This window comes from Rhodamnia argentea, chromosome 2 (genome assembly GCF_020921035.1).
Source record: "Rhodamnia argentea isolate NSW1041297 chromosome 2, ASM2092103v1, whole genome shotgun sequence".
NCBI lineage: Eukaryota > Viridiplantae > Streptophyta > Magnoliopsida > Myrtales > Myrtaceae > Rhodamnia > Rhodamnia argentea.
In genome coordinates this window covers 30120588-30144473 of record NC_063151.1, presented here as the reverse complement: position 1 = coordinate 30144473, position 23886 = coordinate 30120588, and the positions used below count along the sequence as shown (strand labels likewise).

Sequence of the window (23886 nt, the reverse complement as noted above, 5' to 3'; positions counted from 1 at the left end):
CACTACTCGGCCCAAACACCATCTCTTGGGCCAACAATGCCATTCATATACATTCTTCGATTATGAAATGAATGGGCTCCACAAGGCCCATAAGCTCCTCTTCGTAGTCAGCTTTAGGCCCACTAGTTTTATTGTAGCTTATTTTTTATGGCGATGGTTTTTTTTTTTTTTCCCCCTCTCTCTCTCTCTCTCTTGGCTTACTTTTCCTTCTTGGAAAGGAAAAAGATGAAGGGGCAGACCGGTGTAGATGCCCCTCTGGACTTTACCATAAGAAGAAATCGCATTCCTGATTCGTACTTACTCTATCCACTCGGAATCGGTCCAAAATTGACGAGCCCAGAATCGCAATCCCACCGACAATGTCAAAAGTTGGGAAGTCTCTTTACATAATAAAGTGCATGTTATTACTTGAATCACGAACTGGTCAGATATCTTTTAACGACACGGCTCGAACTTGTATTTGCGTGTTCATGTTCGACTAGGCAGCCAAATGGCCATGGATTTTTTATTCTTTCCTTTGTTTTTCTTTTTCAATTTCAGTTATGGCTTTCGGCTTCTTTTTTCTCAATAAACAGAAATAGATAAATGACCCATCGTTCCAAATAAACTTGGGCGCATTCGATGGAAGATTTGATATGGCGGATTTCATGGTACAACATAGTTGTGGTATTGTGACATTTGAGTGCATGACCTTGTTCTTTTAAGCTTTAGCTGCCACATGTATGGCAGCTCTTGGGAGTTCTAGATTTCGGGTTATTTGCTAAGTAAAGAAGCATTGTATGGAGTTGAAGTTACAAACTTAAAAAATAAAAAATAGAAGGAGGGGAGCTTTTGCCACGTGCATGGATCAACCGTCGTAGATGATGAGAGATCCAATCATGGTTATACCCTATGCTATTCTCATGCATATGGAAACACGAAATCAACCCAAAATGAGAGACATGTTCAGGAGTTCCTAGGTTTTATCGAGGTTCCGACATTAGGTCTAGCCTTGGATACTAGCCTTGGATACTGGAGCTTGAGACAGCCCATCCTAGACTAAGGGGACCATACAAAAGACGCCTACTTCATGTTGCTCTATGTTTATATCTAGACGTAGCCCACCTTTCCACTTCTGGTCTTTCAAACGGATAAAGGATATATTAGTAAGATCATGAAGTCCCGTGGGTATAAATTATGCGGTAAATATAAGAATGGCATGAAGATTGATAACCTATATGTGCATCGTCTAATCAAAAGATGTATTTCTGCGTAACGACGTTAAAGATTTATATTTTTTTGTGAGCAAGTTTGTATTTTCGATTGTGCTTCTCGTTCATGAAACTTACTAGACACCCGAAATATGACATTTTGATTAACGTTATGTGCTTAGAATAGTATGATTCTCATTTCGTTATAAGGGGAACCGTGTGTAGAAAAACTCGATAGATTTCATTTAAGGGATGCATTTAGAATTTGTTTTTTTAACGGGGACAACCTTAATAATTAATTTAAAAGTTCAAGCAGTTAAAAATACAGTCCTTTTCTTTTGTACATAGACACAAGCTTGGTAATTTAAACATTGTCAAACGAGGTTGGTTCGATCATAAGTCTATCCTCGCTTCATGGAACTCCTATTTCTCGTTAGGTTTGGCATGATTACGTAGGATTAATTTGTTTTTCTGTCGGATAGGATTGATTTTAATAGCCACTTCTTATTATATGCGATATTTAGAGCTCATCACTTTTAAGTCGTTACTCTTGATGGCTTTAATGAGCATGTCATGTCAATACTTAAGGCGCATGGATACAATTTCTAACATATCGCCTCTTTGGCGTGATGAATAAATTTCTTCAAAACAATTAAAGCGAGACTATTACTTAAAAGTTCGGTGTTCAGGCAATCACAGCAATTGAACAATGCCCGCGCAATCGCATGTATAAAATTGAATAAACATATGAAAAAATAAATCGAGTTACCTTATAAAAGAAAAGGGATATATATATTTTTTTTGGTGGCTTTCTTGAGGAAAGGTCGCGCATAGCGACATTTGTGCTATAGAAATTAACTTTTGGTCAGAAATTCTACTCTAGAAGTGTTGACATATGCGCTAAGCCGTGGATCGAATTTGAATATTAATTTTCTTGTATTATTTTGTGAAGGTAATTTTGGAAAGAATAGAAAGGAAAATTTATCTAATATTTTGGCTTATTGTCTTTTTGGACCTTTTTTTTTTTCTAGTTCCACGATAATTATATACGCGTTAAGAAAAAACCAAGAAGAGAAAAATGAGGGGAATGAAGGAAAGGGAAAGATTGAGAGAAAACTACAAAAGAAAATCTCTCCATCTTCTGCTTTCCCCGTCGCACACTTGCAGTCCCTTTAGCTTTTGTCTTTTGATGTTGTTACTTCCATCAGTCTTTCCTTTCCATGACGGTCCCCGTTTTCATCTTCGCAACATCGTCGTACTCTAGCCCACGCTCTTTCTTCGATCTCTCTCCCCTTTCTTTTTCCCCCGTTGCTCTTTGAGGCAAAATCCGCTCCACGTCTGCTTCTTGTTTGAGCCTTTAAGCGAAGGATCTCGTGCGTTGATGTGTGTCTGTAACCCATTCACAAAACCCATGAAGCGATTCTCGAGCTAAGCCCAACTCCGCGAGGAGCTCGAAGATGGCTTCGCCATAGCGGTAGCAGCTGCTGCTGCTGCAAGCGAAAGCAAGTACTTTTCTTTCTTTTTTGTGCTGTTAAGCAGATAAAAGGACGTGCCGTAATTGCACCTCGATCGAGCGAGTCAGTGAGTCCAGTTACCGTGTGACTGAGTGAGTGGGTGGGATGGGTTCCGAGCAGATTAGAATTCCTCAACAGCAGCAAGAACGGGTACGTACGTTTGAGCATTCTTCTTCTTTTTGAGAAAGTTGATGTCTTTTTCGATCGTTTGTTGTTGTCGCATTGCATTGGCTATATGCGTCAGATCTGGGTTGGGTTTTTCTCGGGGTGCTTAATCTTGCTCACTGTTTTACGGGTCCAAGCATGTGCAATGTTGCCTTAGATCTGGTTCTCAGACCATTGAGTTGATAGTTCGGAAAAACGCTAATCAGTGATCGAACTTGGAGTTTACAGCTGCAAGAAGTAAAGTTGAGAGGAAATGTCCACTTAGTTTTCTTTACTCGACTGTTCTTTCCTTTTCATGAAGAAGCTTGTGTGCATAACATGGGTCTGCCTCTTAGTCGTGATGAAGACGGAGTACCCTCGTATGAATCAGATATTGACTCCTGCTGTGGAGTTGTTATCTTCAGATCCAGTGGAATAGGCCAATTGGGTAAGAAATTGGAGCTGGGCACTGCTGTTTTATGAAACTCAAGTCTCAATTATTCAGCGTTCCTTAATCTTGTTCAAGTGCAAGTTAGATGATTTTGAACAAGTGATATATACAATTCTCAGATAGCAACACCTTCTCCATCAAAGCTTACTTGTTCCTTTTTCTGGCAATGATTGGGTAGGGATTTAAGAGTCAAATGATGATAGGAATTCTATGGACCCCTTAAGGAGTTAAAAACATATTGTCGTTCAGCTTCTGTCCAGCCTCTGGTTTTTCATTTTCAGACATGAAGGTTACTTCAAAGCATAGGTGTGGTCGGTAGAAAAGCTGCTTCTTGTTGTTATGTGAAGCATCATATAAAACATTTCGTAAGAGATGAAATTCCATGAGAGAAGTGCTTGTTAAAATTGTGCATTATTAAGCAGCATGAGTAGCAACGTTTTACCAATATTCGACGGTGTTTGATTGTTAATCTTGTTACTATATGGACTTCTGATTCCACTACAGGAATATCTGTACGTGATGCTTATGGATGAGGATATAGCACTAAGAATGGAATTTTTAGCAGGCTGTGTTATTCAAGATGTTTTGGAAAACAATTTATTTTCTGGTTCCCCACAAAGTTTATTGAGAAAATCTTCTGCGCTTGTCTCGCTACAAACTTTATTTATAGACTCGTCATAAATCTTGTCAATCAAACAAAGAGCAGCCTGTGTGTATATCATTTTGGTACTGCCTTCGGCAGCAGCACCTTTTCACTTGTCGAAAAAACTTTCAAGTCCTTTACTGCTCATGTTCTTGAAGTACACTAACAAAAGAAGTTCTTGTCTATTAACAACACAAACCTCATCAGGTCTGATACTTATAGCTGAGCCTACTTTAGTAACAGAAGGAAACTCTTTAGAGTTGGCCCTTCTTTCCTCTGCATTGATATCAGTTTTCTTCAATTCCGAATATATTGATGTTGAGAAATCTGAGATACTTAATTTCTGACATGTTGAACAGCGAAAAAGATGGGGAGGATGCCTCGGTGCTTTTTCTTGTTTTGGTTCTCAGAAAGGTGGAAAACGTATAGTTCCTGCATCTCGTATTCCAGAGGGAAATGCTGCAGCAAACCAGCCAAACAGACCTCAAGCCATTGTGTTGGCTAACCAAGGGACAGCACTAGTTCCCTCTCTTCTTGCACCTCCTTCTTCACCAGCATCCTTTACAAACTCTGCTCTCCCTTCAACAGCTCAATCACCTAGTAGTTTCTTATCTTTATCAGCCAACTCACCTGGTGGCCCTTCATCCACAATGTTTGCCACGGGGCCCTACGCTCATGAAACACAACTTGTTTCTCCTCCTGTTTTCTCAACCTTTACAACTGAGCCATCAACTGCTCCCTTCACTCCTCCGCCAGAGTTGGCCCATTTAACCACACCCTCCTCACCGGATGTTCCTTATGCACAGTTTCTTTCATCTTCAAGGGGCCTCAAAGGTGCCGATAGGAGCAGTTACCTTGCTGGGAACGATCTTCAGGCAAATTATCCACTTTGCCCTGAAAGCCCTTCCAGTAGTATGCGATCACCCGTTTCGAGGATATCCAGTGGTGGGTTATCATCATCTTTTGCAGAAAGGGAGTTCCCTCCGCAGTGGGACCCATTGGCTTCTCCTCAACGTGGGAAGTATCCGGGAAGGGGTTCTGATCGGTTATATGAGCAAGACAATGCAAGCGGCTCTGCAGTCACACACGATACTAATTTCTTCTGCCCGGCTACATTTGCTGAATTTTATCTTGATCATAATCCTCCATTCCCTCATACTGGTGGCAGATTAAGTGTTTCCAAGGATTCAGATGTCGCTTATAATGGCAGCAGTGGATACCAGAATTGGCAAAACAATAGAAGTCCCATGCAGGATGCTGACGAAATAGAAGCCTATAGAGCATCCTTTGGGTTCAGTGCAGATGAAATGATTACCACGAACCATTATGTGGAGATTTCTGATCCAATGGACGATTCCTTCAGCATGACTCCATTTGCATCCAGTAACTCTTCTGGGGCGACTCTACAGCCTGTATTGGTAGGTGAAGAACAAAAAGCAGAGAAAACACATATTACACTGCTAACTTCAAGAAGTCTTGGAGTGGAACCAGATCCCCTTAACAGAGATGCACGCTTTGAAGTGTCATCTTCATGCAACAATCATAGAGGTGAAGTTGCTTTTCTTACGTTACCATATCCATCTTTTCTCATGCGATCTGTGTCAGCTAAAGTTGTCCGGTAAGGCGTAGTCTTGCATGGGGCTGCTCTTCTATACCATTTGGTTTGGAGAATCTTAATGGAAAAATTACCAAAAATTTTCGGTAAGCAGAAGTAAAGATGAACTGTTTTGATTTTTCTATGGGCCGCGGGTTTGCCTTCCCGAAGGCTTCCTCATCATCTGTATCAGTATGGATGTACTGTAAAGGTGTTCTTAGAGTCATTGTTCTTCCAGTAACGCATAGTCTTAGGAGTTGCTGCTCCTCCATTCCATTTGTTTGGAGACTTTTAATGAAAGAATGTTCCAAATTTTGGTCAAAAAAAGGTAAAATTGAGTTGTATTCATTTATCTATAGCCCATGTGTTTACATACTCAAAGGCGTCCTGTCATCTGTATCACTATGGAGGTATCCTCAAGTACTTAAGGGTGTTACCATCTCATCTAGATTAAGTGGAAGGCCAATATTCCATGATCTGGCTGCTTACACTCTGTAAGAAGGCAACAACCTGCCATTTGCTTTTAATCCATTGAAGGAATCCGTGCTTATAAGTTACGACATGCATTAGGTGAGCAAGTACTAAGTCATGTTGTATTGTGAACTCAACAGATTGCGAAGAAACTTTGCGTCTGGACATGAAAGTAACTGTGTCCAGTTCATGATGTCCTTTGTAGTGTCAGTTGAACTTGGTAGTGTCCAACTCATTGCCAGAATTCATGTTGTATATTTTGACCTTTGCCCATGTAACAATCTACATGCAATAGTAGCTCTGATGGTCTTGTTGTACCGATAAATACACCTGCAATTTTTTATGCCTTTCTCTCATTTATCTCACATTTATCTCAGAACTGAAACCGGGGAGGCCAAGCTCGGATGCATCTGGATTGAGCATTCCCATTAACCACACAGACGATGAGAATATACTTTGGAGGATGCGGTCATCCAGAAGTTGTCGAAAGTACCATTCAGGTTTGTCTAGCTCGGATGCTGAGATTGAGTATAGGAGAGGAAGAAGCTTAAGAGAAGGAAGAAGAGATTTTGCATGGCGTCGCTGATGACTGAGCTTGAAGATATTTGCTGCTCATAGTTAACTAGTTTCAAGACTCTAGGCTTCTTTTGTCACTTGATACTCTTTGGGATTCTTTCCATATTGGTAGGTGGAATGCTTCGACCTTTGTCCCTTGCGCTTGATCTTGTTTCTTCTCCCGCGCTCTGTATGATTCACTAGTTTATGTTCTATACAAGGTACATAGCGATGCATCAGATCATACATATTTTATCAAGCTGTGATGTAAGTGCACAAAAACACTTTAATTTGCATCTCTTGGCTCAAATCTTAGTGCTAGTTGGGGCGAGAGCAAAGATCGTTTGCTCAGGTAACCTTCTTTCTATTTTTATATGTGACTCTCAGATCCTGTATTAATCTCTTTTACTCTATCCGGTTCTCGGCTATCTGAAACACTCCTCCAATAAGAACTTGTTCCTTATGTTTCTTGGGGGCTTTGTGACGAAAAGTCCAACAACAATTCAGCATCGGGAAATTAATATGTATTTTCTTCACGATTCGCCCAATGACTATCTGCGTTCCTGTTATTGATTACTGCCTATGTTTTACCTCAACAAAGTCCTGCATTTTGTGCTTCTGTTCACTGAAACATACGGACTGTCATCATGATAAACTGGGCTCGATCCTGACTCAGTGTCTGTCCCGAAACCTTTCCCGCCGATTGGTCAACAGAGTTAAACCGCAGGCTCTACCTCTAATATCACTTGCATTGAACATGCTGGGCTTATGCAATTATCAACTTTAGGGTCCATTTGTTTCACAGAAAGTACGATGCTACTAGAAAACTAAGCTTTTTTTCCTTTACAAACCAACCCATGATCGATCTCCAGACATCAGGGCTTAGGTGCAGCTGCTGAGGGGGCGGGTGTGGCCGTTGGGGTAATGAGTGTGGTCATTGAGGCCTTCCTTTAATCTTCCGCTTTCCAATGGCTCAACCTACTTGGGCGAAACCATATGACAATGATGAAGCTAGTTTAAGTAAGAATAACAGCACGCCCTTTGAGATGGGGCGAGACTAGAGGACTGCAAGTGAGAAAACTTTGCATAAAGCAGACTACAATACACGAAAGAGCCAGACATGACCTTCATTCTCAAAAAGGAAATAAAAGGAAAGAGAAATGCACTACTCAGCCAGAACGATCTTCATATTGCTTAAAAATCATAGTACCATTTGACAACATCAAATATGAGTTTTTTCTATAAAACTGCTAAGAATGGTGAGGGACCAACATGATGGGAGAAAAGTTAGATATACTCATCTAAATCCACCTTATTGCGTCTTGCTTTACACCCAAACTCAACCACGAGCACAGAGAAGCTTTTATGAACACTAGCAAGGGGCAAAATTACGTATATTGGACCTTCGAATTAACCCACCTCGATATAATCTTTACTTCCATCCGGAAGCTGTTCTCATCTGTAAGGGAAGAAATATATTATTAGAGACACAAATGTCTGAATGCAGCGAGGTGGTGGCAGGGAAAAAAAAAAGATGAGTAGCAACAATGGAGATCTCATATAAAGAAGACACATCATGGACTGAGCCATTTTCCATTAAATGATCTTCACTAAATGAATGCAGTAAAGACATCAGGTAATTCTGTACCATATCTCTTCAGATGCTAAGAAATGACCTCACAAACGAAGTAGTGTTTCATATGTTCATTGCTTAGAGAAACAGGAGGACTCATACTGAAAGAGACAGGAGGGAATTTGTTGATCAGGTTATGGCAGCATATACTCAAACTTGAAGGGTTGAATCACATCTCACGGGTTTGTAAACTGCAAGGAACAGTCCTATCAACGAAGTCTTAGTTTCAATCCTCCCAAACAGCAAGCTTTGTAATATTAAACCTCAGAGGTCAGGGAATTTCAAAACCCCTACTACACTTGCCCTCAAACATCCAAATTACAAAGATGCTACATCTCTAATCAGCGAGAGAAGCAATATTCTAGCCGTTGACAGAAAAAGGTTTACTTCTGGTTCATCTTAAAATAACTCCAGACAATTATCATTCGGTAGCGATCTGAAAAAAAGTAGCAAGAGGTAAAGATTGGCACAGGAGTAGTCAGAGTTGTCCTTAAGGTAATGTTTGGCCACCCTTAGTTTAATAGTAATGACCCTGAAGCTCCTATATGTGACAGAGACTGAAACTGGCTGAACTTGAGTCTCTGCTAATGTGGTCAAACTTTTAAGGTCTATCTTGTACTCCCGTTGGGGAAATATATAATACTAGCTACTCAAAGGAATCTTCATCGGTAGAACATGTTAAGAATGACTCTAAGCACGCACTTCCCAAGCAAACTACCTGTCAATTCGACGTGCACTGGTACATAACAATAACACGTGTTGTGCAAGGTCATCATGTTGTTGGTCGTGTCATTGTAGATAAACCACGCCCCATGGGAATGACTCCAGGATACTCTTCTTCAGATTCTCCCTCTTCTAACGGAGCTGCAAAAACGCAACATCAGTTCATCTCACAGACATAAATAAAATGTGAATGAAACATAGACAATTCAATGACTCTTAACAAGGCCAATGAAGTTAAGTGAGCCTATGGCCATACAAGATGACCCAACACCACAGGGTCCTCTTTCTCCTCAATGTCCACTAGATCAAATCCCCTCCTCCCCGCTTTCTGTCCCCGTGAGGAAAATAAATAAGAGGAAAAAACAGAGCCACAGGTGCCAGTACGAATGCTCAAGGGAGGTTTACCACTGGGGCAAAGGAAACAATAACTCCTCTTCTCTGCTAGATAAGGTTGCTACAGAAAGTTAACAATCCCTTTTGAGTCGATGAGCAATTTCATGGATTCATTTGAACAACTGAGGTCACATTTCTCGTTTTCAAGAAATCAAAGAAGCTGTACAAAGGTCTTGTCGAGCCTGCTTATTTAACACCTAACCATATGGTATCCAAAAATAATTGCGTAATTCAATGGTACCGGCACAATTTCAGGTAAGTTTGGTTCAACTAGAACCGTAGTTCCTGAATTATATGTGAACTAAGATTGAGAAAAAGAACTGTCAAGTCCCACTCTTATTTGGAACTGTTCACACCCTGAGTAGCTACTAACCAGAAATCTCTATCTATGAATAGGATCAAAACGGCACATGAACAAAGAATACCTGCCTAAGATCTTCATCAAGGAAATGCTAAAACATATAAAAAGGGAGGGAAAGGTATAATCTAAAACAAAACTGCTTACCAATGATTTCTTCTCCAGCCTGTGCCCCGGCAATCCCAACGCACGAGTACAATGAACTTTCATCAATTTTCAACTGATCATACGCAAGGAATATGTCTTCTATAGTGGCAGCTTCATATAGTGAAGTAAGATCTTTGATGCATGATATGTCCTGGACCATGTGAGCAAGGGTTATGTCAAATTATTCACCATCTTAGTTAGCTTAATGTGAATAAATCAGCACATCAATAATAATGAAAGCCAACCATTTGAAGATGTTGGACTGAAAATGATGATATAAAACACCTTACCTTCCTTGGAACAGAAGAAGCTTGCAAGTGAGCCAACAATCCAAGCCAATAGGCATTGGACTTGATTTCCGCTTCATGTCTCATTAAAAGGGTCCGTTTTGCCTGCATCAGAAGCTCAAATTGAATGAGGCAACATGCGTTGACACTTGGACATCAATCTTACACTTAGAAATAACCATCTGCCTTATTGGTGTCTTCATGTCTTCATATACAATTGGCAAATCATTTTTCTAAAACACTGAGGGAATTCCCCTGGCCATGGAAACTCACCCTGTCCAACTCCCTCTGGGCAATCTTGTTGCTATGTAAACCTCTGAGTACATTCTTGCAAGCATCAACAGCTTTATGCACCTGATGTAGCGATCAGTAGTGGTTGTAAGGCTACCACAATAAAGCAGCTCCAAAGCATCGTATTTAGACAAATGCTTAGCGATCCCCATACCTTGGCCGGAGTTGATGTCACAGAGATAACATACCATCCAAGCTCAAGCCTATCAAACAGGTTTAATTCAAATGATACATCATATGTCAATCCAAGGGAATCTCTGACAGTTGTGAACAGCCTGCATGAAGCAAAAGAGGCATTTCAAATCACCCACAGATGAATTTTAAATCATCAGCATGAAACATTGTAATCATAAGCAATAGTGACATTGAATCACGAGAACATTGTTAGAGTAATTAAATATTAAATCACGCCTTCATCTAATAGCTTAATCTTTTCGAACGGTTGGCGGTAGTCCCACAAAATCTAACATGGTATCAAAGTAGGAGGTCCCGAGTTCAAACCTTTCTGAGCCTCTATATACCTCCTCAATGAAATATTTCCATGCTTAGTACCAGACAAAAAAGATCAGATTAAGCATGAAGGGGAGTGGTAGAGTAATTAAATATTAAATCACGCCGTCATCTAATAGCTTAAGATTTTAGAACAGTTGGCAGTGGTCCCACAAAATCTAACAAACGTAGCCTACAAGGGTTTTTAACATTTAAGAATTACTGACGCACAAAAGTGATGCTTCCTGCCTATCACTTCATACTTAAGCAAGCCTAGCCACAGATCATCAGAAGCAGTCACAAAGAATAACTCGATGCTCCAAGGTGGGCCGGATAAGCCAAAAATATCTATATTTGCATATGCAGATTTCCAGTAGAGATACCAATTTTTGCCTCCACAAGAACAACCAAAGTGAGTTCCTTAAAAAGTGAGGTTGGCTACATCCATTCTACTACATCATTGGGCTCAATTAACACTGGACCCTCCCTATTATCCGTGTACTCCAATCTTTCTTCTAAAACAAGAGCAAACAAGCTTGTGTTTTTCCACTGAGTGTTGCGGGCTACTTCTCTTTTGCCATCGTACTTTTTCCAATACCAAATTCACTAAAATACCCTAGTTCCCGAAATATTTTTCGAAGTGACAAATCTGGCATTTTTAGGTCTTTGACCATCCTTTAATAGTCATCTTCATCATAGGGTTGCACCTTGTTATCACATCATATTTAAGCTATCTTTTCATCTCTCAACCGCAAAAGAATTTCTCTCATCTTAACTTCAGTTAGAGCCAAACTATTTTTCAAGTAGACCCATAGTGGTGTGGAAAGTCTTACCTTGAATTAATTATCTCAGCCAATAGACCCATGGCGATGCCGAAGAAAAGGGGGTGATTCCTAAGTTTTCTTTGCATATCCTTAGCAACATCTTTGTCTGCAGATTCTTCCTCGGGGTGAGATTGTCCATCTGTTAAGAGCCACATCCAATTTCAGTTAACGTCATTAACATGTAACAAGCTCCGCACAAAGTTCCAAACAAAAACATGAGAAATTCGCTACTTTGTCGCAAGCAACTATGGAAGGGCAATAGGCCAGTAACATCGTCAGAAAGAGAGTATAATACATATCTTAAATAAATTATTCTAGAAGACTCAATAGCCAGTTATATAATCCCCAAAATCGAGATTGTTCTACAGGTAAATGCACAAGAACCTACTACAATTGTGCAGCTCCCTGAGAAGCTAACGCGCAAAAAAATTCTCTGCAGATTGAAAATTGGCACAATCCGTTACATCGAATATTTCTGAAAGGGTCATTACCACTTCTTAACTAAAGGAAGGTTAGTACAGGACAGGACGACTAACATATACTTCAAATACTACAATACATAGGAGCGCAACATGCGACTTCTTCCGATAGAATATTCAACAGAAGAGTGGACAATGCATATTGAGTTACCATCTTCTTAGCTCTACTTTTGAACAGGCATTTTGTAATGAGGACGAACCTTTAAGGTTTTATACTACGAAATATTCAATGACACTTACTTTGGCTTCAGACAACCAGTTTTGCGTTCTTACCTTGTCTCCAGTCAACTCTTTCCAGCCCTGATCTAGTTGTTCCACTTCCATATTTCGTATGCTTCCGAATAAAGTTCAAGCCCATTTTCTTTATCCTATTTGATCTAATTGATGCTTGAGACTAACACGACTATACGAATATTATACAAACGAGAACTCACCACTGCCGATTGAAATTTCAGTAATCGATTCAAAAAGGTCTTTGCCTTCGACAGTGAAACCCCAGCGATTGGGTGCTGGGCCAGCAATATAGGCACATGCTCTCTCATCAGTATCCTTCAAGAAAACCTGATAAAAGATTGAAACAATTAGAGATTAAACTATTAGCATATTCTAGAGCGACACTTTAAAGGCATATTAAAACATCGCAGATCATTAAAAAAAAAAAAATACAACATCCCGTATCCACCAATGAAATGAAAGTACATAAGCTTTGCTACTCACTTGCTGAGACTGTAAATCAGTTGGAGATGGCCGAAACAGTACAGGTTCAAATTGCTTCTCTCTTCCAGATCCCCTTGTTGTTCTGACCGTTCCAAGGTAATTAAGAATACAAGACTCAATCTCTTCCTCAGAGAAGTCCCCAACAATACTAACCTGCACAAGTAATAGGAATTATAAGGGAGACCTGTTCATTGCAAACCTCATACGAACAAATTTAACAGGTAATAACTACAAACCTCCATGTTATCACCGATAAACTGATCCATGACTGCATCTCTTACAGTTTCCAAGGTCAAATTTTGTAATGACATGGGTGTTGGCTCAACAAATCGCTCATCTCCATTCAGCATGGCCAGCATTAGTTTGTGAGCAGTTGAGCGCTCTAAACTTTTAGGGATAGAACGATAATAGGATAGATATAGTTGTCTGGCTCTATCAAATGCATCATCCAGCCAGACACTGTGCTGCAATTCAGCAATCACAATTACACGTGTGAATAGAAGGAAACAACATCACATGGTAACTGCATTTTGTGAGTCACATCAAATTATGGCGGCAGCCGGCACACGCAGATATTCAATCAGTTTTGCATGACACAGGAAAACGTCTAGTTTACCTCAAGTACCATGTGAAGCAACTGGAAAGCACCATTCATGCCATTGTCTCTGAGAGTAAAACGGAACTCCATTGAGATAAATTCCTCCGTCGACTCTAAGGAGCAATTTATCAAGTGATTCACACAGAAAAGCTCCACCTGAAGTAAGAACATTGAATTATGCAGAGCTAGAGGACGATTAAATGGTCCACAAGGATTTAAGCCTAAATAGATCTTGCAAGATAGAAATAACTGGATTTCCATTCGAAAATGATGAAAGAGTATATTCTCCACAACTGATGTTTGAACCCCTTAGCATAATCTTCTCCAGTGGAACATATTAAAGTTCCGGCCAACTCTTCTCAAAAAGTCCTATAACTAGCACACCATATTAGACTGCTCTTTCTTATTTTCCTCTTAAGATGACAATATTTCTGTGATTAGTCACACTTCTAACTCCTTGTATGGGGCTCTCAATAGAATGCATTCTGCACTTATAATGCAAGTTCATTTATCCAAACAATACATCATGCATCACATGAAGCACTCTTCTTGCTCCATTTTTTGTTGACACAGCTAAGTCAGGATGTTTTGCAATAAGAATCCAATCATCTCTCTAAGTGGGGAAATGACAACTTGAAGCCATTACCCTGCATAAATGATTATGGCAGAATACTAACACGTTCCCAAATCAAGAAAAATGAAAAACTACATGTTGCAACTGGATCAAGAACAGCTTCTTTAGAATGATTAAATTTGCTGAATAATTTGAAGTTTTGGCAGGTGCAACCAAACTTTTTATCGAGATATTTCTGAAATATGGAGTCGATAGCATGCTTAAACTGTATGCCAAAGAGAAGGTATCAATCGTTTCGCAATCACTTTACAACCACTCAATTTCATTCAGGGATTGGAGTAAATTCAACACAACCCATGTCTTCACCAACCACCTCACAGAACTGCCAGAGGTCGAGGAAGGGTTGCTGTATTTAATACGCACCTGCTCCCTCGAAAAGTTTCCGACACGACCTCCCTCGCTCAAAGTCCGCACACCCACAATGACTGCTCCTCTTGAATCAGAACTTTCAACCGCTCTTCCACCACCAACAATGAGTCGCATCACACCTCCTCGGGATTCACTTTGTGAAATCTGTATCCAAGTGAGGAAGTGAGTATAACAGGTAAAACCACCAGGATTGTCTTCCCCAGAGGTGATATTTGATCATACCCATTAGAAAGATTTCCGAATTACGAATGAACAGTCAAGGAGGTGCCCTTATACGTAGGAGGACTCCAACCGTTCTACCACAAGTCTAATTTTGTGCACCACTGATCTTTTATCATACCTTTCAACCATTACAAGAGGTAGTAGAAGACGACGAACAAAGAAATTTTGTTTTGAAGTTAGAAATAATAAAACAAAAATACGAACACCACATTTTTCAAGAATCCATGGGACTAAGGAAAAACAACCACATTAACCCAAGGAACCAAGTTCACCTTGTAATTTACACGAATACCATTTGAAAGACGGCACTGGGTGATCCCAGTTTCTTTGTCATGACTTTTCACAATGCCTGCAAGTGGAGTTAAAGGAACAAAGGATGGCATTCTCTGCACCTTCAACTCCTGCAACTGGGATGAAGAAATCAATTCTTTTGGTACCTCAAGCTGCAGAAACAAAGATCAAGTCAGGGATATAATACCTCGTAAATCGACCAACATTTGAAAGGCACAAAGAAGAAAAGTTCTCTGATAATAGATACCTCTGGTTCAGGCTCAATAGGTTGCTCCAGACCAGTTTTCATAGCATCAATAATCTCACGTGGTGATATTCTGAATTCAGTTTCACCAACTCCGTCTATGTGCACTTTCTTGGGGACACATGCAACAATTGCCGCAGGGTTAGGTGCAGTAGGCTTTCCAAAATCAGCAATGTACTCTAGCACCTTTGCACCGACAGCATTGACCTACATCCCACAATTATCACGAAAGAAAAATATTAAAGAAAACAAGAAATTAATATAGATTAACATTTCTTTTGCTGGTCCACATGCACAATGCATACATGGAGATACTCATAATAAAAATTACATCAAAAGATAAAAAAAGTAAAGTACTTAAGATGAGCAGGTGGTAATTTACTAATTTATAATTGACATGAATAAGTGTAGTGTATTGTCAGTCTACATGTCATTCAAATCAGATATGCCATTCAAGCAGAAAAAGGTCCGCTGCTGATAGAAAGCCAGTGTATCGTCAATAGTGCATGTCTTGCAGAGAAAAGGAGAATAATTTCTCTGTCCATAAAAGCACCCAGCAGATTAGCTTATAAGATAAGCATTATCAATCCAGCACTTCCAATGTTTAATGCAGACAAGGTGTAACCATCAAAATGATCCAACAAAAATGAGTCCCCTCATAGTGGCTGGTAAAAGAATCGCCTTTTGTGTATGCAACAACACGGGTCGATGGCCTTGGAGAAGGGAGACCATAAAATATCATAAGTTCCAAAATCCACACTTCGCCAAAAAGTTTCAGACCAACTTCCCTACTAGTAGACCAAAAATTCACATCTTAAAGCATGAGAATAAACAGATAGATCTGAAAGAAATTACCTCTTCAAGCGTAACTGTTCCAGCAACAGCAACCAGACTCTCATGCCCTTGCCTCTGATCCATTACAGTATGGCCCAATGCATCACTCTCCATGATGAAATCCAAATTGTCAACTGATGACACATTATCAATCATTGCTGCCAGCTGTTCACTATCTTTCAATAGCGCATCCATATATCGCGTTAGTTCACCTTTCGTGACACCAAATTCCTTCAACCGTCGAACCTAAACCAAAAAAGTTATATCACATACTACACCCAGGAAAGGCAAAGGAGAGAAATGCCTTGATCAAAAGGATTTACAAGCATTGCCATCAAGAGAGTATAAAAGTTTCTCTTTACAGAAGCTTTGAAGAAATGCACAGTGAAGAGATCACCAAAAGAACTCATGTAAAAGCATTAGAATGTCAAATCATGTCATCAAATCAAAAGAATGGTGATTTCCATTCGAAATTCCTAGAATTCTCGGTCAATGCCACTAGTAAATAGATTGAGAATGACGTAATAACAAACCTCTTGAACAGCAACTTTAATGGCACTCTGCCAATTTTTGGGTTCTGCAGTCACAGTAAGAGTAGTGACTGTGCATCCTTCTCTCCCAGAATCACTGTGATCCAGTTCAACTGAGGTGAAGGGTGGATTAGAACTCTGAAGAAAAAATAAATGTCAGTTAAAGAACTTTTCAGTGCATAAAGTTTCTAGAAACATGCCGCAAGTATACATAGTGTAGCTATTAGAAGATCTACCATCAAGTGTTCTAATCCAGGAAGCTAGGAGGAAGAAAACTGTAAAATAAAAGGAAAAGAATGTCCATTGGCAAAACAGCGTCAACTTAAAAGCTGCACACTGACCTTAAGAATGCCGACTGCTTGGGGAAAACCAAAACATCAACATAAATACATTTGGGGAAAGCAAATCATCACCAGATATGGGTCCTCAATTCAGTTAAGGATTCAATGGATTTTATGTCATAAAAGTCAGGGAACCTCTGCTTGTTAAATTGAAGGAAAGAGCAAAAGCAAAACTGAAGGAGATATATGACAATATACCAAACTGAAATGGTATAGGATACAAGAGAAGAAAACAACCTTGTATCGAGTGTTAATCCGAAAATGCAGAGCAGATAGGAATATCCTTTTCATCAAAACATTTCGCAAGTCGCCGTATGTCTGAACTTTGCTCACAGGAATCTGCAGTGAAATCATTAATAAAAGTGCTTAAAATAGGTAGCCAAGTCCATCTACCAAACCTAATAACTGTGATGGACACAGTAAGAGTGAAGCCAACAAAGAAATTGATCTAGATGAGACCAAGATATTATCTTTGTGATACATCAATTCTAAAGTGAATGTATTGGTCCATAACCAACACCGCAATTCGTCCATCTCCTCTAGTAAAGTAACTGGAATTCCTAGAGAATTTGACACCGAGAGTGACTCCCCACATCATCTTTCATCAACAATCAATGTCAGTACACTCAATAGGACAGTGTTCTCCCTTCATCAGAAAAAGTTAATGACGGGCTGCCACTGAAAAAAAAAATTGACGACTGAATTCATGCACCCAGCATGCCCAAGACATCCCATTAGATTTGATAAAAAATGAATCAAATCTAGCAACAGAGAGAATGTGGTTTGTTGAGAAAAAGGAGATATCATTCAAATTATGGTGGATGCAAGATGATGAGGAGCCAAGTGCACGAAGAATTCCGAACCTTACAGAACATGTTAATTGAAAAATTTTGGAGTAGCTCATGCTGAAATATCTGCGGAGCCTTCATATCAGTAAGATTTCCCGGAAGTGACCAATTGTGCTCCACAGGAGGACGAATCGCATGCCTTTCCTTTTTAGTGACCTTAGCCTGATCTAAAGTACTCGGTCTATCATGAGATGAACTTCCAGAGAGACCAACTGGGAGCTTCGGTACAAGAAAACTAGCCATGGCACCAAACGCACTTGGTGTTGGTGCAGGTGGTGTCTCACTTTCCAGAGCTGTTTGTCCAAAGACGGCCTATATTGAAGCAATTAATACAAGTTAGCAGATCTAAAATAGAACCAGTGCTCATTTTCCACTAAAAGGTAACAATCATCACAGTCAAGTGGGTGAAAAGCCTGACAGAGAATTGCCATTGTGACGTGCATGCGTTTTAAGGGGAAGTACCAAAATGAAAGATCTCCATGCAAGAAAGGAACAGATACAATAATCAAAACCCCTAGTGCCAATAGGAAAGGAAAATTTAATAGCATATTGGGTATATCTGAAGCATACTTCTATCTGCGATACCGTCTTTGAGATGTTATCAATGTCACCAACAATGTATAAGGTTGCATTCGCAGGGAAGTACCACCGTTCATGGAACTTCCTAATTTTATCGGCATCCCATTTCTTAATCTGCTCTTCCAATCCAATCGGGAACCTTTGGCTCAGCTTGTTTTCAGAATGAAGATGTTGTAACAACTGTAATCAAATGAACAAAGAAAATATCAAGGGGGAAAAAAGAGATTCCTCATAAGTTCTGAACATCTTTGATGAAGTTGACGTACCTGACAATCAACACGATACTCTATCGTATTCATCATCTGCAACTCTGAAAGGATGGCGCGACGCTCTTTCTCGACCCTTGAAGAAAGGAATTTAGGGTGGAAAGCTATCTGTACGCAAATAAAGGTTGACCAAAAATGAGAAAAAAGTCTCAAATGACATCAGTATATACTTATCATTCTCAACCAGGGTGGGATAATAAACTAGATTGCTCGTGCATTATTTCCCTACCTTTTATTACCTTTTCTCTTTCTTACTCGGGAAGATTAGAGGTTTTGGAGAGGATAATAGATGTCATGCTAATAACAAAAGTTACTAAATAACAGAAAAGCGGTTTGCTAAAGAGATGCAGATGGGTGAAGATGTCACATAGAGCATACACTAACTTCCACACCTCATTCAAAGCATCCAGCACAGATGGAAGCAAATCTTCACCAGAGTCCTGGAAAACACAAGCCATTGGCACTTAGTCTAAGCAGAAAAGCTGGATAGAAAGTACCAAATAATATTTTGCAAGCAACAAATAAGGCAACACAATCTTATTGGGACGATTACACAAATTGAACATGAAGAGCACAATCTGAAAGATCATAGCCAAGCCCAGTAAAGTTTTTTTAAGCAATTTCGAGGAAAACAGGTATACCAACTGCAAAGAGATGAAACTAACATATGCAACTAAAGTGAAAGCATAAACACAAGTGCTATGCATAAAAAGAGTGGGTAACAGAATCACAGTATTTGTGAGAAATAGCATTTCAGAAGTATGAAAATTTACATTCAAAAGGCAAGCCAAGAAACAAGAACCTGCATAGTTGAACTATCCTTGGAGCACATGTCCATAGATCGTATTAAGAGGCATAGACACGAACAACAAACCTTTGCACTAGTTGGTGAATGGATGTGAAACACTGTATGATGAAAATCAGTATAGGCATTAGATCGAGCCCCTGTCCCAAGAAGTTTTTCACGCTTCTTACTTCCAAGAAATGCAACATGTTCAATCATGTGTGCAATTCCTTGTTCATCACCTTCCTCATCAATAGATCCTGCGTGAACTTCCATGTGTGCTTCAAACCTAAATTACCAAAACATTTTGCTCACATGGATGTAAACATGCAGATCTCTGACATCACGGATGTCACCACGGATATAATACAGGCAAAGGCCTTTTGATTATCTATATACAAGTTATGATATTGTTGAAGTATTATTCCACATCGCTTGACAGCGGATCCTAAGCGTCCTTTATATTCATGTGGTCTATCTATACCTATTAACTTAAGCTTTTGGGTGGACTTTCTAACTTGATATTGGAGCCAGTGCTCCCTTTCGCAAATCTGCATGGTCAAAATTCTACATAATGTGCGTAGTCAAAATTTCACGAGCCGCTCGTAATCTTGCTTGCACGTGAGAGGGAGAGTTCAAGTATTACCCCACATAGCTTGACAACGGGGTCCTAAATGCTCTTTATATTCATGTGGTCTCCCTCCACTTATTAGCTTAAGCTTTTGAGTTGGACTTTCTAACAAATACCATAATAAATAACTGTCAATAGATAAAGAATTCTATGACCTCGAATGAACAATCATATGCATAAAAATTGCGCTAGTAGAGGAGCTATACCTATTCAGAGGAACTTTATTCGGTAAAATAAGATAGCGGAGGCCATTTTTCAATTGTCCTCTGTACAACTTTGGGTGAGGTGGAAGTTTGGAACTCAAAAATGCCTCTAACTCTGTTCTTTCACTTTCAAAATTTAGCAAATCCAAATCTTGTTTCTCAAGTATACCATCTGGCCATGTTGTACTAGCAGCATGCGGCTCCTCCGGACCCACAGTTGCACATGGAACACGAACATGCTTCACAGGGTAGCCATATGAAACACAATCAGTATGCAAGAACCTTTGATAAAAATAAGGGCAAGAGAACATCACAATTAAACTTATTTTAAAAAATCACCGAAAATTAATAAAACGAGCTTAGACAATTAGCGAAATATTCAGTGCACTCAAGTTACATACACAGCTCAAAATAACAAAAGAAGTCAATAATATGACCATCCTCCATGCTAGACCCGTCAGGAATTACTTCCACAAAGATCACCAGCTTCATAAGTAAGGGACTCTATCTAGGACACATTCAAAAGGGACTCTTGAGGGAAAATATGAGCATATGGCCCCTGGCTACTTCGATATCCTGCTATATATCAAAAGGACCATGTAAAATAATAAATGTGACAACATACAAAAATATGAAGTGATAAAGACAGAATCAAACATCAAAAGGATACTGAATGGAGCCAGATCCGCACATTCAATCATATCACAAATTAAGCCTGCACGCTGATCCCAAAATTGCAACAACACTTGCCACCAAAGTTACTATGACTAGCTTAAGGGTAGGCATAATGAGTTTCTTACAAAAAGCCGAAAAAGAATGAACTGTTAGATGTAAATATATTCATTAGATCACTTGCACAGTAATATGCTCAACGCGTATAATGGCTAAGGCTGCTCAAAAAGCACAATCACTATTGCTGATCAAGGAAGTACCACAACAAATTGGATAAGCACGTTAAGCTGAGAACTTCAAAATTTATCAGACAGAACTCATTTTGCAAAGACCACCAAAAAGGCCGCATCTCTTAGCTAAATTTGAACAGCTTAACATGCAAGGCCACACAGAGATCAGTCATAGGGGAGCCCACATAACTAGAACCTCAAGTATATTCTACAAGATCCTCTCTATTTGGTAACCAATCGAGAGATTTATGGTAGGTATATGCACCTGTGTGCATATGAATGGTACAGCCAATATACTGATAAAGGAAGCAAATGCAGGATGCTCAAGCTCGGAATAGTAAGAGCAACTTACTGAGGCACTGTTGAGGGACAGTTTAGACGAGTGAAAAGCAGATTTGTCTGTGAATGCTCTTGGTATGGATCTTCGGCTATTGAGGCGACCTTTCCGCTGACTAAGAGAACATGCAATACAATTGTGCAGTTGTGTAGAATGTAGATCGGTGAGTCGTCTACTAAACATGGAAGACCTCCTTCTCCAAGTATCATTCTTTCTTTGATAAGTTGAACATCTATTTACAACACCAAATGGCCATCTATATCCAAAACAACCACGAATGAAGAACAAAAGGGTAAAGTTGGGGAGTATGGTATGCTCACACGAAAAAAGCTGCATCTCACGGCACAAACCAACATACAGGAAAGAAAACATGGCTGTATGCACAATAAGAATCAAGAATGAGCACACAAGATCAAGGAAAACGACCATTTTCATCTACTTCTGTGCCAGACTTCTAAGGTCATTCATGTTCATTGATTCTTCTGCTCTCGACTTCATAACGAGTAGATTCTCAAAGTATCATCCCACAATAAGACTAGGCAAATGATTTATTAACTCCAAACATTAGGTCATCCAAAGTGGTGCGATTTCAATTTCAGCATCACATCTTATCTCTTCCTTTACTATATCTAATAACTCACAACTTTCCGCTTCCCACAGAAGTGCATCGTAGAAGTATATACATAACAATTGAATACGGGAAAAGAAAAGGAACATATATAAGCAGAGAAACAGTAAACATCATGGGACTAAAAGGATAACAAAGATATGTGGAAATAGAAAATTAAAAGAATACGAGAAACACCAAAACACACTGCGAAACTCAATCCTACTTCCAGGGCCTACGTACGTCTCACTTATGAGCAGATGAACAAGAGTTTCCAAAGTGGCAATAGTATTATTGTCGTATATGATGAGTGCATGACGAATTCATCCAGTATCATCGTTTCAGTCGTCGACTTGCAGCAACTTTCAGCTCAATTCAGCTAGTATAGCAATACAAGATACCAACTGGCTAAAGAATAACCAACGAATAGATGAAAGAACAGATCACTCCAGCTTCACACTCGGCAATTCCAGTTTTCGGCGTCAGCGCGTAACTCGAAAGCAAACCAAGGCATTCGAATTCGATAATTAAGGACAAAGGGGTGGAAAAGGAGCACCTCTTGGACGCATAGATGGATTGGCAGCGTGAATTGAGCCGGGTCAAAGAGGCGGAAGCGGCCAGACGGGACGGCGACGGTGACGGAGGGAGCCCCGACACCGAGAATCTCTCGTCTCTGGAAGGACGAATCCGCGGGAGGCTAGCGACGACGGAGGTCGAGGAGGCCATTGCCGTTGCGATTGCGAGCTCGGCACCAATGGTCTGGCCTTCGCCTGGTTTTCGGTTGGTTATGGCTCTTTGTGAAAGGGGGAAAGCTCACAATGCCAAAGGCAAAGGCCTTCTGATTTTTCTTTTCTGGCCGGATAATTTATTTATTTTTCCTGTCTGTCGAAGATTTATGAGTTTTTTTTTTTTTTCGTCTTTAACATAAGATGCGTTCGCATACAACCTCGCTGTTGAAGCTTTTGTGCACTCGATTTTTGGGTCCGTTCTCTTGTAATCTTTCGTTTGATTCAAATATAACAAATCCCGACCTTTTAATGGATCTTAACATAGATGATTGCGATATTTTATTTTTCGGTCCAGCAACGATGTGTCATGATTATCATAGGCTCACTCGAGAAAAGAATACATTATTTATGCCTAATTTCATGTGACGAAATGTGATTGTGACGAAATTTGATTGTGATCACATATACTTTTGACTTCTTTTTCTTTGATTGATTTAAAATTTTCGACGGACGATCTTAATTTAAAATCTCCGAAATTTCCATATTATACCAATATTGACACGTATATTACATATAAATTTTTATAAGGTTTCAAAATTTGCATGATAATTCAAATGTCGGCTGAAAAACACTAAATATTGTTTTGAAACAAACGAGCCCTACAATAATCCGACGCACACTACCAAGAATACATGGTAAGATGATGGCAGCCATCCGTCCCTTAAGCAAGTCTTTCAATGACTATTTTGTCCTTTTAACAATGTCCATAAATGGAAGGAAACTTGTAAAAAAAAGTAATAAACATATTAAACTTTTAATTGTGGCCAATTGAGCTCCTAAATATTTTTCACGTTTTACCAATTGATTTCATCCTACCAATTTTGGTCGGAAAATTGTTAAGATAGATGTCAACTGTTTTACGTGGCACAACAACATTGACGATGATAACTCGAATTCTTTATTTTCTTTTTATTTTTATTGTCGTGGGCAAGGTCCCGGGGACCCTCGAACTTAATTGATACGATTGAACGGTTT

General features: G+C 39.6%; 2 protein-coding genes across 9 annotated transcripts; one reads left to right on the top strand and one right to left on the bottom strand.

Annotated features, from left to right (window-relative positions):
• The first annotated feature begins 2369 nt into the window (after positions 1-2369).
• LOC115742707 (uncharacterized protein At1g76660-like) lies at positions 2370-6948 on the top strand. Its single transcript, XM_030677189.2, has 3 exons — positions 2370-2854; positions 4302-5490; positions 6385-6948. The coding sequence occupies exons 1-3, from the start codon at positions 2810-2812 to the stop codon at positions 6591-6593; spliced, it is 1443 nt and encodes a 480-aa protein (XP_030533049.1). The 5' UTR covers positions 2370-2809; the 3' UTR covers positions 6594-6948.
• Positions 6949-7278: 330 nt separating this feature from the next.
• Positions 7279-22948, bottom strand: LOC115742324 (stromal processing peptidase, chloroplastic). Of its 8 annotated transcripts, none has more exons than XM_030676988.2 (26): positions 22680-22948; positions 21532-21772; positions 20281-20516; positions 19534-19732; positions 19052-19099; positions 18660-18767; positions 18385-18573; positions 17830-18126; positions 17204-17305; positions 16629-16763; positions 16117-16341; positions 15265-15468; positions 14999-15169; positions 14499-14648; positions 13520-13657; positions 13140-13367; positions 12904-13056; positions 12621-12747; positions 11717-11846; positions 10549-10669; positions 10377-10457; positions 10107-10208; positions 9817-9967; positions 8898-9059; positions 7982-8021; positions 7279-7540 (listed from the first exon to the last, which is right to left on the bottom strand). In XM_030676988.2, the coding sequence occupies exons 1-24, from the start codon at positions 22847-22849 to the stop codon at positions 8968-8970; spliced, it is 3798 nt and encodes a 1265-aa protein (XP_030532848.1). In that variant the 5' UTR covers positions 22850-22948; the 3' UTR covers positions 7279-7540; positions 7982-8021; positions 8898-8967. The 8 variants fall into 8 exon arrangements, with proteins under 8 accessions (XP_030532848.1, XP_030532524.1, XP_030532603.1 ...); XM_030676664.2 differs by having other exon boundaries at positions 7835-8021; positions 8914-9059; XM_030676743.2 differs by having other exon boundaries at positions 7874-8021; positions 8914-9059.
• Between the last annotated feature and the right edge of the window lie 938 nt (positions 22949-23886).

Excerpts from the sequence above, each read along its gene's own strand:
- LOC115742707 (XM_030677189.2), top strand. The coding sequence starts at position 2,810 with ATGGGTTCCGAGCAGATTAGAATTCCTCAACAGCAGCAAGAACGG. Across the intron at positions 2,855-4,301 it reads CTCAACAGCAGCAAGAACGG|CGAAAAAGATGGGGAGGATG; the intron begins GTACGTACGTTT and ends CATGTTGAACAG. Across the intron at positions 5,491-6,384 it reads TTCATGCAACAATCATAGAG|AACTGAAACCGGGGAGGCCA; the intron begins GTGAAGTTGCTT and ends CATTTATCTCAG.
- LOC115742324 (XM_030676988.2), bottom strand. The coding sequence starts at position 22,849 with ATGGCCTCCTCGACCTCCGTCGTCGCTAGCCTCCCGCGGATTCGTCCT. Across the intron at positions 15,469-16,116 it reads GAACAGTTACGCTTGAAGAG|GTCAATGCTGTCGGTGCAAA; the intron begins GTAATTTCTTTC and ends TGTGGGATGTAG. Across the intron at positions 13,368-13,519 it reads TGCTTCACATGGTACTTGAG|CACAGTGTCTGGCTGGATGA; the intron begins GTAAACTAGACG and ends GCTGAATTGCAG.